Source organism: Procambarus clarkii, chromosome 70 (genome assembly GCF_040958095.1).
Source record: "Procambarus clarkii isolate CNS0578487 chromosome 70, FALCON_Pclarkii_2.0, whole genome shotgun sequence".
Classification (NCBI taxonomy): domain Eukaryota; kingdom Metazoa; phylum Arthropoda; class Malacostraca; order Decapoda; family Cambaridae; genus Procambarus; species Procambarus clarkii.
In genome coordinates this window covers 22488516-22504156 of record NC_091219.1, presented here as the reverse complement: position 1 = coordinate 22504156, position 15641 = coordinate 22488516, and the positions used below count along the sequence as shown (strand labels likewise).

At 42.8% G+C, this 15641-nt stretch overlaps 1 protein-coding gene across 19 annotated transcripts in view; it reads left to right on the top strand.

Moving 5' to 3' along the window:
* The window catches only part of LOC123775303 (disintegrin and metalloproteinase domain-containing protein mind-meld), an 890968-nt gene that overhangs the window by 611996 nt on the left and 263331 nt on the right, over window positions 1-15641 (top strand). For all 19 annotated transcript variants that reach the window (XM_069311667.1, XM_069311664.1, XM_069311663.1 and 16 more), the window contains 2 exons: window positions 9668-9837; window positions 14224-14393. In XM_069311667.1, the coding sequence (XP_069167768.1) occupies window positions 9668-9837; window positions 14224-14393 (340 nt within the window). The remainder of the gene's footprint in view (window positions 1-9667; window positions 9838-14223; window positions 14394-15641) is intronic.

The window sequence follows — 15641 nt, the reverse complement described above, 5'->3', positions numbered from 1 at the left end:
TTGAGAAAACGCCTTTTGAATATTTTGTACCCATTCAAAGCGAGTGCATGGTAGTTGTATACGAAATGGACTCTTAGGACCTCCAGTGAGAGGTAGCCATCTTGAAAAAATTCCCAGAATGTCCTAGGGCTGCTGGCTTGGTTAGTACTGAGTGAGTAACGATGGGTGGCGCACGTGCTTCTGGCTCCCTAACACCTGTCTGATGCGGTGTTAAAAGATGACGGTGAAATTCAGACCTTATTGTTTGAAGAACATAAGGGTCATGATATTGATGAAGCTAGGTGCAATAAGGACCTAACACAAAGGTCGGATAAAATTGAGACAGCACCGATGAAGATGATACAGCAAGCGTATCAAGTTGTAGTTCTGAGCTCCATTCTTGCCTCCCATGCCATCTCCACTTTTGTAGATGATACATAGATGACTCATTTTCAGGGTTCAATGATGATGCATCTGATACAAGTAGCATAGATGAACATTGTTAGCATCTTCCATGGTGGGGTTTTCCATAGATATTTTTAAGAATAGCTGAATCTCTTCCAGAATGGCTGAATCTCTTCCTGATTGACCGATTCTTTTCCAGAATGACTGAATCTCTTTCAGTGAGAGACCTTACAAAGCGATCTTTTTAAGACTACCTTACAAATTGATCTTTTCTTATAATCTTTTCAAGAATGCTTTACAATCTTGGCTACGTACCACCTACAGGTACAAAAGCAAAGGGTGTATGTGAATGTGTTTTTGCAAACACACAGAATGAAGAAACAGGAAGCTAAAATCTATCTATACCTGATGCAATGAGAGTGAAGTCGCGCTGTGTATCATGGACTGCTTCATTGATTATCACTCACTTCCGAAGTACTGAATGTGTAATACAGTGTGTTACTGTATAAATAGTGTGTAAAACTGAACATATTGTAATTTTAGTGATTTTTTAACAAGTAATATTACAACAATAAACATTTATTGTGGACATATTACTAACACATGTATCACAGTTCCATGGAACATTATGAATGTTCTACTGTATACATATTGTAAAGGACACAAATATGCATCATATACGATAAAAACAAAACAAAAAAAAACCACATTGGAAATACGTAGAACAAATAATTGAAAATATATTTGTGGCAACTCGTGGTATTGAATGGCCCGTGCGACTGTCTCTGGGAGTTTCACGCATGGGCAACCAGCCCGTGACGCCCCCTTCACCATGTCCCCACAGCGAAAGTAAGTGGAATTTTTTATTTTATTTTACATGTACGTGTTCAGGGAAGGGAATTTATCATTTTACAAAGATCCCACCCCAAAAATTGCTAACACTTGATTTTAAGCGCACAAGGGGAATGTTACAAGGATGTTGTAACTGTAATGTAACATGTAAAGGGGAATGTTGCCTATGAAACAAGAATGAGGACTTTTGGACATGCAGAATTATGAACCTCATTCTGGAGACATTTTTGTATCAACACATCAAGCAGGCCACAAGAATGAGTGAAGATGATGTACCGTCAGTATTGGATCTAGTATTCACCAGGAAAGAAGAAGAGACATTTGACATCCAGTATGTTCCTCCCTTGGGAAAGGGTGATCACGTCTTGTAAGACATTAAATATGCTTTAAGATATCTAGAAGAAAATGGGGACATTGAAACAGTTGATAAACTCAATATAAAGAGAGGTCACTATGGGAACTTAAATTTTTTTTAATGAGTGTAATTGGACAGACTTGCTGCTAGGCAGGGAAGTAAATAAAATGTATGCTAAATTTTGCAAAATATACGATGACGGCACACAAACATTCATACCAAAACAGAGATGCAGGGCCAGAAAACAGGATTGGTTCAACAGAAATTGCGAGAGGGCCAGAGACCAAAAGACACAAAAATGAAATCAATATAGGAAGAGGCCAAACCCCCTAAATATACCAGCAATACATAGATGCGAGAAACAACTATACGGCAGTAAGGCGAGAGGCAGAAAGAAATTTTGAAAAAGGGATAGCGGATAGATGTAAAACAGAATCGGGCCTATTCTACAAATTCATAAACAACAAATTGCAGGTAAAGGATAATATCCAGAGGTTGAATATGGGGAAACAGATTCACGGAAAATGAAAAAGAAATATGTGAAACAATAAACAAAAAGTTTCAAAGTGTGTTTGTACAAAATTAAATCTTCAGAGAACCAGACACAAAAAGAATTCCAGAGAACAACGTAGAGCGTATAGAGGTGTCTAGAGATGAAGTGGAAAATATGCTAAAGGAGCTAAGTAAGAACAAAGCAGTTGTCCCAGATGGAGTTTCACCATGGGTTTGAGAGAATGTGCATCTGAGCTCAGCATTCCACTTCACCTGATCTTTCAGGCATCCCCGTGTACAGGAGTAGTAGCAGACGTGTGGAAACAGGCTAACATAATTCCAATCTACAAAAGTGGCAGCAGAGAAGACCCCCTCAATTATAGACCTATATCTTTGACAAGTGTAATAGTGAAAATATTGGAAAAATAATAAAAACTAAATGGGTAGAACACCTGGAGAGAAATTATATAATATCAGACAGACAGTATGGTTTTCGATCTGGAAGATCCTGTGTATTGAATTTACTCAGTTTCTATGATCGAGTCACAGAGATATTACAGGAAAGAGATGGTTGGGTTGACTGCATCTATCTGGACCTAAAAATGGCTTTCGACAGAGTTCCACCTAAGAGGTTGTTTTGGAAACTGGAAAATATTGGAGGGGTGACAGGCAAGCTTCTAACATGGATGAAAAATTTTCTTACTGATAGAAAAATGAGGGCAGTAATCAGAGGCAATGTATCGGACTGGAGAAATGTCATAAGAGGAGTACCACAGGGTTCAGTTCTTGAGCTGGTGATGTTCATTGTCTACATAAATGATCTACCAGTTGGTATACTGAATTATATGAACATGTTTGCTGATGATGCTAAGATAATAGGAAGGATAAGAAACTTAGATGATTGTCATGCCCTTTAAGAAGACCTGGACAAACTAAGTATATAGAGCACCACTTGGCAAATGGAATTTAATGTGAATAAATGCCATGTTATGGAATGTGGAATAGGAGAACATAGACCCCACACAACCTATAAATTATGTGAGAAATCTTTAATGAATTCTGATAAAGAAAGAGATCTAGGGGTGGTTCTAGATAGAAAACTATCACCTGAGGACCACGTAAAGAACGTTGTGCGAGGAGCCTATGCCACGCTTTCTAACTTCAGAATTGCTTTTAAATACATGGATGGCAAAATACTAAAGAAATTGTTCACAACTTTTGGTAGACCAAAGCTGGAATATGCAGCGGTTGTATGGTGCCCATATCTTAAGAAGTACATCAACAAACTGGAAGAGATGCAACGACATGCTACTAAGTGGCTCCCAGAACTGAAGGACAAGAGCTATGAGGAGAGGTTAGAGGCATTAAATATGCAAAAACTAGAAGATAGAAGAAAAAGAGGCGATATGATCACTACGTACAAAATAGTAAGAGGAATAGATAAAATTGATAGGGATGAATTCCTGTGACCCGGAACTTCAATAACAAGGTCATAGATTTAAATTAATTAAACAAAGTTGCCGCAGAAATATAAGAAAATTCACTTTTGTAAACAGAGTGGTAGACGGTTGGAACAAGTTAGGCGAGAAGGTGGTGGAGGCCAAAACCGTCGGTAGTTTCAAAGCGTTATGACAGAGTGCTGGGAAGACGGGACACCACGAGCGTAGCTCTCGTCCTGTAACTACACTTAGGTAATTATACTTGGGTAATTACACAGCCCGGTATAGCTCCAGGGAGCTGAAGGGGCTCTCCACAGAAAACCATTGTAAAAACATTAAAAATGCCTGTATGAAGAAACAGTATGTTTCATTGTTCTAAGAATATAATATGGTGCACATTGGTGACAGGAATTTATTTGAGCATTCTGATGTTCAACACATATTATTATATACATTTTTCAAATGACACACTATTGAATAATATTACTGGAAAAAAAACAAAAATACCAATCAGTAACTGAAATGAATATGCAAAAATATCTTCAACTCCTGCCCTCGCCTGGCCCAGGTAAGTTATTCACAAGGTGATCACTCCATGAACATTCGTGAATTGTGACTCATCGCAAGATTTTCTGAGCTTCACCTCAACCAAAGTATGTCGCATAATGTTTTTCTCTTGGGGAATGCTTTTTAACAATATTAGAAAGAAAACAAATTTGTTTGAAAATTTTTCTCATGCACCAGAGTGTCAGCTATAAACAGGGATGCAGTGCAAGCATTAAGCTTGTATATTATTCTCCCATTATTTTTTATTTGTTTGCATTATGCTCAAAATGGTCAGTATATTTGTGGCTTTATACATTGCACTTATCTTACCTATGTACTGTATTCTCCACTGTTCATGTATCATACGTATGTACAATTGTATAAACACAATATTATTAATATTTCATTCACCTGGGCTCTAGCAGACTTGAACCATGGAACTCATGCATGTGAGGTAGAAGCTCCATTGACTGAGCTATGAGCAGTGTTAATAAGGAAAGATTCCAGAGGCAACTACTGCTGCTATGCTGGAATTTTCTCCTTTCTCTGACTACTGCTGAAGCTCAGAGGAATTAGTGATCCACGCCCACATCACATAAATTGTCATCGATACTTCCATAGAAATAAATGTCAGTACTCAGGATATAAACTCTGAGCTTTAGTAGATGTCAGGAAAAGTTGAAAATTCCAGCATGGCAGCAGCAGTTGCCTCTGGGATCTTTTCTTCGTAAGACTGCTCATAGTTCAGTCAATAGAGCTTCTGCCTCACACGTGTTGTCTGTGGATCACCTGGGCTTAGAGCCCAGGTGAATGAAATGTTTATTTTCATGGAAGTGTGGATGACAAATTATTATTATTATTATTATTATTTATTATTATTATTATTATTATTATTATTATTATTATTATTATTACACAGACAGATAACAGTAATGTAATATATCAATGAAAAAATCCACAGGAGCCGCAATGAGGATTCAAACCTATGCTCTGGGTATTCCCAGATGCATGTCCTAGACAACTACGCAACGACATGGTAAAAGACTTGCATCCTGGGGTTTTCCTGAACTCGCGAGGATTCCTGAGGCTTCCACTGAAGCCGAACCAGGATTTCACACAATTTCCCCATGCACTATGACTCTGTTGTCCAGTAATTCTACCCCCTTCTTTCAATACATAGAGAAAGGAGCCAGAGTACATGGGGGGGGGGGGAATTGTATGAAATCCTGGTTCGGCTTCAGTGGAAGTCTCGGGGAATCCTTGTGGGTTGAGGAGAATTCCAGGTTGCAATTCTTTTATCATGTCCTAGATGATAACGCCACGACATGTGTCTGGGAATACCCAGTGCATAGGTTTGAATCCTCCTCATGGCTCCTACAGATTTCCTCATTATCATCATATCATCATTACTGCCGGAGGTGAAGGGAAGATCCAATATATGTTTAAGTGCATTAAAACCAAATTTTGGGATGCAACGTATATCTTTCTCAAGGTGCTGTAAACAAATTTCGGGGAGCAAGGTAAACAATGAGCAGGCGATGATTCACAATAACGTGGCTAAAGTATGTTGACCAGACCACTGTAAACAATGAGCATTGTTTACAGCACCTTGAGAAAGTATGTAGGTTGCATACTTTGTTGAAAGGCAAACAAAGCATAAAAAACAGGACAGTGACACCACAAGATTTATGAACCACTTGATGATGAAGCAATTATCACATTAGTACCATCAGGTACTGTGCAGGTTCTTCCTTGATCTACAAGCCTTGAAACATGTCATATTTACTGGTGCTACGTTAATCACTTTTGTTGTTACAGTCGTCTTTCCAATGCCCTTTAGATCCCAGGTTTTCAGAAAAGTGCTAGCCATCCTAGACACTGGTTTTGTCCTGCTGGGGGCTATTTGCTAGTGCATTTTGTTTTAGTAATTGTTTTACAAAGACATACTTCTTGTGTGGCTTCTGATTAACTGTTCGTCTTCAACTGAATGTAATTAGAGTTCTTGTCTCTAGGTGTTCACTGGCATTGTTCTTGCCTAGTCAGAATTTCATTCCCTGAGGGGTTCAAGTGATTGTCTCTGAGAGCCCAGCTTGCTGTTTGAAGGAGCCTTGCTCTTGGTAGTGCACAGGTCTTTTGACTCCTCTGTGAGGTCTTGCAGATAGGGGCAGTCTAATTTTAGTTTAAAGGTATTGTAGGTTATTCACGTGCTTGTTATATGACAAATTTCTTACAGCTTTTACAATTACATTTTCTCTTATGCTGTTATCAATCTTTCTTATGTTCGGCAAGGTGCACTATACCTGTGCAGAGTGCTCCTGCCTGGTATAATCTTTGAGTATACCAGGCAGGAACCCGTTGCAATTATACCAGCAAACGCTTTGCAATTTTAACTTTATTATGGACCAACCTTCGAATTTTGCCCTTGCCAGGTGTAAGTTTGAAGGATGTGCCTCAGTTTTAATTTATTCCAGTGGCCTCTGTTACATTTTTGGTTGTTGGGTCTCTGGTTTAGCTAAGCCTCCTCCTCTTAGGGGCTTGGCTTATCAGAAGTTTGCCACTTTACATGCCAGGTTTGTCCTTAAATATATAGAATGCAGCTTCACATTGCTGTTGGTTGCCTCAGGGTTGCCCCCTCTTTGTCTATTCAAAACCAGATCTTGGAGCAGTTGATATTTTCTGCTTACTCTAAGTTTACTCTTTCACAGCCTTCACTGCATCCATCCAGTGTTGTTCAGCAGGTCTGGGGCCTACCTCCTTTGCTCTCGGTTCCAAAATGTCGAAGGGTTTCAAGGTTTGGGGATTATGATGCTTTAGGTGTGTTAGGGCCTTTTCTGGGTACCCCCCCCATTCCCTTTCCACTTTGAAACTGAAAGTAGTTGAGCTGCTGCTTCCCGCTGAGCATCTGTTGCATCCTTTTTCTCAGGACGGTTTTACAGCTGTGAATATTTCTGTGGTGAGATTTTTTTTTGTCTTCTACATCTGGCATGAATCTTGACTTTACTCTAGTGCACGCCATTCCTGGGGGGGGTATCTGGGGCTAGAAGGACTCTTTGAGTTTAAGTAACTGGGTGCCTTTTCATACTGATTGGTCACTGATTTCCTCTGAGGAAGAATATTGTTAATGTGGAGGGTGTGTTGAACCCCCCTCCTCTGTTATTTGAGATCTATTCCTTGATGGCTTTCTATTTGTGTGATTCTGGATTTGAGTAGTCCTCAGTGGCATTGTGAGTGCAGAAGTTTCAAAATTTCCATCTTTTGCTCTTAGTGGCTCATTTGACACGTTTTCAATTCCTCCCCAAGGACCAGAATCTTGTATCTTTGATAAACCTCACTTATTCTTAATTTAGGTTGGCAGCTTGCTGTTGATTTGCAGCATGTTTTATTGCATTTGTGATAAATTACAGTCATGATTCATTCTTGCCAGCAAGCAACCCTCAATTTTCCTTGTGGGCTTGGCATGGCTATGGTCTTACCTGAATGCTTGAGTATCATGAGGCGAGTTTGGTCTTTCAGCCATTTTTGGGTGATGCTGTCTTTGCACTGCTCTGGTTTTGCCTGTTTGCACTGACCTTAGTCCAAGATGTGGGCATGTAGCAGCTGCATGTTCAGCTGCCTTTAATTTATGGGCCTGATGTGTGTTGAAGGATCACAGGGCTCTAATGCACTGATAGCAGTTTTTAGGGTTTGGCCTGTCGTGGAGTTCTTATTCAGTCAGCTTCGTGGTGGCTTGGATGCCTTGTACAGTGTGCTTTCAGTTGCACTCCTGTTGCCTGAGGGTAAGGCCCCAGAGGTGCTGCCCAAGTTGCTTGCTTGCTTCTCTCCTTTGGGAGTAGTGAAAGGCTTTTATTCTACTCGTTGGATGTTATATTCTTTTATTCTAGGGCTAGTTGGATGAAGTCCTGTTTGTTTGTTTACTTTCTGGGGGAGTTCTTTGCTATGTTCGGATGTAGGTCGCAATTTTCACCAGATTGTGGTCTGTTTTGTTTCACCTATCTTTCTGGGTGCCTTCCCCAGTCGATGACAATTATAACATACTTTAACACTTTTGCCCGGGCATGACGCAGCATTGCGTCATCCGTTTACTGTCGGTAATACCGGGGATGAGGCAGCATTGCGTCATCCACTTTAAATAATCGTCAAAAATCAGGTTTTTATCAGATTTTTTTTGGGACTGGTTTTAAAATGTGCGCCGATGTCTTCCCATTTTCTTTGAGCCTCGTGGCCCTCAGGCAGCTTGGCACACGCCGTAGGCCCATTGTTTTCGCTCCACTGTTGTGACCAATGTCGCCTCCCATCACATCTCAAACATGTGAACATTTCGGCTATTTTCTGTGGCTATATTTCTTACTGCGGCTTTAGAAACTATCTACGCTTACTCCACGATGGATAGTGATCATGAACAAAGCCCTTCTAGGAAGAAAATTGCGAAAGAAAGGCTTGAAAAGGGCGGGAATTCCGAGTGTAGCTGGAAGGCGTCTGAGCGCTCACTCGCGGCTAACGCGTGGCCCGTCTTCAACTCGTCGGCAGTTGGAGCGTGACCAGGTTTTTTATTTTATATGCTAATGTTCCTCTAGAGAATTCTATTGCGAACCCATTGAGACCAAAATGAAAGACCGAGGACGAAAATTGAGGTGACCAGAGTGAAAATAATGAAAACATTTTATCGCGTTTGTGCGCTCCTGGGTAACTCGTTCGCACTTTCTCTGTTTGCTGCGGGTAATTAGCCGGGCTTTTGGAGTTTATATGCATTTAGTGCTGTAGAGAATTCTATTGCGAACACAATGATACCAAATTTAATCTTGTAGGACGAGAATTAAGGTGACAAAGTTGGAGAGTATACACTTTTCAGAATTTACGCGCGCTCCCGTGACACCCTGGGACCCAAATCGCACAGTTGAGGGGTGGCGTGCGGGGTACGCCAAAGTGTTAAATGTAAAGTGCTCATAGGCCATTGCTCTCTGCGCCTCTCAGAGGGGACCAGGTTCTGGCTCATGGTTACCGGTAGGCATAAAGACTCCTGTAACTGATGACTCCAAACTAATACAGCACATATCGGTTTGGATAACTTCAGGGAGCCTCCGGGGCTCACCCAGAAAATGGCATTTCTTTACATTCAACACTCTTTTTTTTTCTGTTTATAGTCTATACTGTATGACTTTGTAGACTTTATAACTGAAGATTCAAGGTTTCTGGATCATGAAGGAATATGTTCAGTCCCCTGGTGATGTGCTGGTGGTACTAATGTGAGAATTGCTTCACAACCATGTGGTTCATGAATCACAGGGTTTTGGTGTCCTGTTGTCTATGCTCCATTTACCTTGCTGTTATCTGCATTGATTTGTCCACATTACTAGTGGTATTTTCTAGGTTACAGTGAACTATAATCCCCTGCTACTTGCTCTTCTTTAGAAGGGGGTCAGGTTTTGGTGTCTGATCTAAGGTAGGCCTTTATATGACTTGGAAGGACTTGACAGGCAATGAGCACAAATATGCCACAAAGGACCCACCAGAAAGAGGCATCTCATTAGATTTAATGTTAGTTTTTACAAACACGGTAAGGACTATAACACAACTAACATGTTCCTTCACTGTATTTCAGAGGGGAACAATTCCAGAGTGGGGAGTCTGGGATGGGGGTTCCCAACAGCATCTGCACCCCAAAAGCAGCTGGCATCTCTGTTGATCTCAATGTGTATGAGCCGCATTTAGTGGCATCCACTATGACGCACATGATAGGTCACAACCTCTATATGAAACACGATGATGGAAGTAAGTTTAAGAAAATAGTTTAAATGCGGCAAATTTTGTTTTTTTGAGAGTACAAGATATACCTAAATGTTTGTTTATTCACCAAATTAACAATTGGCTTTTAGTAGATTAGCCAGCAAGTTACTTTTCTGGAGCAAATATGCCGAGATAGATTAGGGGAAGGATATGCTATTGATGTCTACATATTGAAGTCTGTCACAGAGATAGGAACGAATATATTACAGAGCAAGGCCTCGGATACCATAGTGGTGAAGTTTAAGAAAGAGGTAGTTATCGTTGACAGTATCAAAGGCCTTTCTCAGTCAATGAAGAGGCCTATTGGGAACTCATTTTTGTCAAGGGGACAAAAATTGTCTCATTGTTTTGTCAATATAATCTACAAGTTTTTGTAGATTATATTAAGCAGACTAATAATGGCATCATTGATACATTTTTGGGAACAGAAGCCAATTTGGCAGGGACTCAATATGTTGTTTTACAAAGTATGAATAGAGCTGTTTGTAAATAATTTATTCAAATATTTTTGAAAGTGTAGGTAGATTTGATGTTGGTCTGTAATTGTTTGTCAGCTGCCTTGCCTCCTTTATGAACAGGCATCGCTCCTGCTTTACTGGGGAGGAGCCCCTTCGGCTCCCTGGAGCTATCTGGGCTGTTATGAATGTAGAGGTATTAGACCCTGGCATCAGTCAAAGCGAATTGAGTTATTAGGCCTACCGGGGACCACAAGCCAGAACCTGGCCCCCCACAGAAAGGCATGAGGAGCAATAGCCTATAGAAACCCCTGTGTGGTTGGAAACATTCTATGTCTGCCATCGACTGGGTCAGGCACCAAGAAAGGTAGGCACCCCAAAACAAACCTTATCTGTTTAAAATATTGCTACTGAAAGCCCAACTGTTGGACAGAACTCCTCCAAATCAAAAACGAGCAAACGAGCCTGACGTGACAACTGTCACTGGGCCGCTGTCTGTGCAGCTCCCTTTCCCCCCCACCCCTGGAGGGGAAAGGGGAAGGCCCAGACCCTCGTGCTGGCTATCCACACCCTCGGTTCTGTGGCTGATGTGAGACCAGGCGGTCGTGCGACTGGCTCCAGACTTTGTCCAGTGCTGTGCCTTGAGGTGTAGTTCTGTCCTGTGGTGGTGGTGTGAGCCAGGAGTAATTTCACCAGTACTCAGGCTGCATGTGCCTAGGGTTATCTTTCCTAAGTGCTGTTTAAGTACTGCCCTGTGGCTTGGCATTCCCTTCCACAAGTTGCTTGGGACTTACCTCTGCCGTGGTCTTATGCTGCTGGGTGATTGCTCGCCCTTGGAGTCAGCTAGGGTGTTTCATGTGCCACTGTTTGCCTCTGGGTAGGTGGTAGCTTCAATACAGGCAGGGGTGCAAGGTGCTGTGCAGCTTGTTTTTACCTTAATACAGCAGCTGGCTCTATCCTGCCTGGTGACATACTCATGCAGGTTTTTCTTTTATTTTTATTTTCTGTGGGGAGCCCCTACGGCTCCCTGGAGCTTATCTGCCCTCGGGGTCGGGTTTGGCTTCAGCGTCTGTTTGGTTCCTTCGGAGACTCCCCTTCCGCCTCTCTTGCAATCGTTGGGTTCGTTCCTCTGGAGATCTTGTGTTGGTGCTGCGTCACCAGCTTCCTCTTTGGGGGTTTTGGGGTTCCGTGCCTTGGCACCTCCCCGAGCCTTTGCTCGATGTGTTCACGGACGGGTCATCTCTCGGCTGGGGCTTTGTGACCAGTGCTCACCAGGTCGGCCAGTGATGGTGGGGTCTGTCCAGCCGTTGGGCTCACAGCACGGTTCGGGAGTTCGTGGCTGTCTGGTTTGCGTTTCGGAGGGTTTGGGTCACTCGGTGCTCAACCATTCTGCTGCACTTGGACTGTTCTCGGCGGTTCTTTGCCGGAACCACAGGGTTTCTCTTAGGTGTTTGACCTTTGGGGTTGGTTCCTTTATTCTCGGGGTTTGGCTAACCATGAGGTTCATGTCTGGGGTGTGTCCTGCGTCCTGGCGGACAGCTGTCTCGGTTCTTTCCTCTGTTCGTGGATTGGCCAGTCGTCGCCAACTCGTTTTGTTGGCTCTGCCGGATGTATGGACTCCTGGCCATGGACATCTTCGAGTCGGCATGGTCTAGGCGTTGCCCATTCTATGTGGCGCCCTCACCCGCTTGCGAGGCGTTCACGGTGGATGCTTTTCGGCAGGACTGGTCGAGGTGGGGGTACCTGTTCCTTTTCTTCCGGTCCTGCTGTTGCATCAGGTTCTGGCTCGGTTGGAGCCCATTCCCACGAGAGTAGTCCTTATGGTCCCTTGGTGGCCGGTCCAGCTTTATTTTCAGACGCTGCTTGATAGGTGTCCGAACCTGGGGCATTTTCCCGCGGCTCCGCCTCTTTCAGCAGGTCGTATCGGTCCTGTACGTGACTGGTTCGGCCTTCTCCTCGGCTCTTCGCGTCTGGTATTTTGACGCGGGTATCACCATCTCTGTGGTGATCAGGTGGCTTTGTTGACGGCGTCCCACCTGTGAGCTTCGGCTTGGTGACAGTATGACGTTCCTGGTGCTTTTATGCACTTCTTCTTGCTCTTCGTAGGTTGTCTTCTCTTTCGCATCGGGTTGTCTTGTCCTTTCTTGGGTTTTCAGGACTACAGTTATTTGATGTTTCTTACTGTCGCCTCGTTTTGTGCGGCGCTGGTGGAGCTGCTCTGGCTTGGGGTTTACGTCACATCCGCCCCGTTCCGTTTGCTTTTTCGTGTTTTGTTTCACCTTCGGCCTGCTCATGCATCGCCTGAGCCATCCTGGTCCTTGATCAGGGTGCCTTCTTACCTTCTCCTCAGTTTGTGGTAGCCCCTTCGGTTCAGGTTTCTGCTCTTTGGTACTGGTGGTAGGTTTGTACGTTTGCAGCCTTTCTACGTCCTTCTGGCGACGGTCGAGACAGCTGCTTTCCGGAGGGGTTCTTGGGATATTGATGCTTGTTTGGTTCGGTCAGGGGGTGCGTCCTGTGTTGTGCAGTTGGGGTTTTTTTTTTTTGCCGTTACCTGCGTACCGTGTCTGGGGATGCGCTTCGGGTTGATCCGGTTCCCCTCGTTCCTTGTTTCAGGGCTCGGGTCTCCCAGGTCGTCCACAGAGATTTTAAGTTTTCCAGCCTGCGGTCTGTCCTTGCGCCCATGCTGTTTGGACGTTTGCAGCTTTTGCTGCTGTGTTGGTGATGTCTAGAGCTCATTTCGGGCGCAGGGATTTGAGGGTCGCACAGGGTTTTGGTCGCCCATTTTTTATGCGCGTCTGCTCCTGTGCGTTCTTGTTGCCTTGGGTCTCAGTTTGCAGCCTGTTGTCTCAGCTTCGTGTTACAGAGTTTGTGGCGGCCACCTCCTGCGTCAGCCCTTTCTTTTCCTTCTCTTTGGGTATGAAGCACCAGGGAGCCGTAGGGGCTCCCCTCAGAAAACCAACGTTGAATGTAATGAAACGCCATTTTCTGGTTGAGCCCCGGAGGCTCTCTGGCAACCCTCCCTCCCACCGGTCGGTGTCTTTTTTGCATTGGTTGATGCTTAGCTTCCGAACTGAAGCTAGGCAGCTGACGCAGTAGGTCCGGGGCTGCCCCCTGCCCCTCTCAGGGCAGGGAGGCCTGCGCGGACGATCGGCGCGGCAGTAAAGTGTGATGTTTGCTTGTTGTTTGTTTCCTTGCAATTGTAGGGAGTTTCTACCTCTGTTTTTTGTTTTAGTTTTTTACCATGTGGGGTTTGTTTTGTTATGCCTACCTTTCTGGGTGCCTAACCCCGGTCGATGGCAGATAAGGAAAACCCCAACCACAAGGGGGTTTTCCAGGGCCATTACTCCCTGAAACCTCTCTGAAGGGGCCAGGTTCTGGCCCTGGTCCCTGGTAGGTCTGAACTCCTTAACTAATGTCCCGGTCTAATATAACATACGATAAGCTCCAAGCGATAAGCGATAATCTCTTGATAAGCTCCAGGGAGCCTCCGGGGCTCACCCAGAAAATGGCGTTTCATTACATTCAATGCTGGTTTTTTACCCAAATAGGAATTTGGGTTAAAAGGTTATACCGAACGAGAAAACTGAATAAATTCTAGTTCGAGTGCTTTTCTCGACTTGAATTGAAAATCAGGTTTCTGCACTTTCTGTGAAATGAAAACCCAAAAGAAATTTTTCAAATTTCATTTTTGGACATTCCAAGTAAAATAGGGGTCTAACTAGAATGTTAGGTTAACTTGAATGTGGGTTTGGTTCCATATGTTTATGTTTACCGAGTGTAGACTGTACTGGAAAAGTGTATCTGTATTTTTTAATACAGATTTTCCTCTTCATAATAATTGTTCTATCATAGGCATATAGTGTGTCATAATGGACCATATCTGCAGTTTAAGAGTTAATGGAACTAACTATTTCAGGAGGGCCAAATTGCTACTGTCAGGACTGGCATGGATGTATTATGTCAAAAAATGTGGTAGGTCAAGACAATGTTCAACCCTCAAAATTCTCCAAGTGCTCAGTTGATGACTACCATCATGCCCTACAAACTGTTGAAGAAGCCAGCTGTCTTCTTCGTACTCCATCTAAGGTATACATAGGCTAGTTTTTTCTAAGCTAGTGAAATATACCATTGACCATTATTAAGAATGTAAACCACTTTATTTAGTCAAAATCTTATTTTTCAGTTAGTGCAGTTATGAGATTCCTTTCAATGTGTGTATGGTTGGTAAGACTGAATTTGTTTTTAGCAAAACTTATAATAGTAAATACTATCATTATGTATATAGGGAGCAATCTAAAATTTTATTTTAATATGTCAGTTAGTTCTTCTATCAATTATTATTTATAAATTGGTTACAGTTACAGTGATTGAGGTAATGCATTTAAGTGCCATATACATATATGGTGGAACCTTGGAACTTAACAATATTGCTCGCTTTGGACACCAATCACATCCATTCCCCCCCCCCACCCCCCCCCCCCCCCACCCCCCCCCCCCCCCCACCCCGAGTCCTAGCCGTGGACAGGACTCGTATCCACTCCAAAAATATTTGTATAAAATTCATTTTTTATCCGATCGACTTCGGGATAGTTTCAAAATAAGCGCCTTTAGAATGTGCACAGTTTGATACCAAAATGAAAGATGTAACATGACACTTGATGTCAGAACACTTGAAAGATTATAAATAAGTTTTTGGGTCTAAATTTTAAATTTTTAGAATGTTAAAATTCTATTTATTGTGCTATTATTATGGGACTAGTTTTAAAATTCATGCCTTTAGATTGCAAACAATTTGATATCAAAACGAGCGACGTAACACGAAAATTTATGTCAGAACGCTGGAAAGATATAAATAATTTTGATGATGAGTGTCCAAAATTAAAATATTTGTTAAAATTCCAGTTATTGCTCTATTTTTATGAGACTAGTTTTAAAATGAGCGCCTGTTTATTGCAAACAATTTGATACCAAAACAAGCGATGTAACATGAAAATTTATGTTATCAAACTGAATAAGTATACACATAAAGTTGTGGTGTGCAAATGGGTGCTCATTCACGGGTAACTTTAGGCTTTGCTGCAGGGATTCTCTCCAGGCTTTTGGACATTATATGCATATACACCTGCAGGGAATTTAATTGTGAACACAATGATACCAAAACGAAAGACGTAGCACGAGAATTAAGGTGAGAAAACTGAAACGAGTATACCCATTTAGGTGTCGTCGCACGCTCGCCCGCACTGTTCGCCCCATGACGTCAAAGTCTGTGGAGCTCACGTGCCGCGCGCGATAGTGTTAATTAATTGGTTCCAGAAGGCCATTCGAGTGCCGATC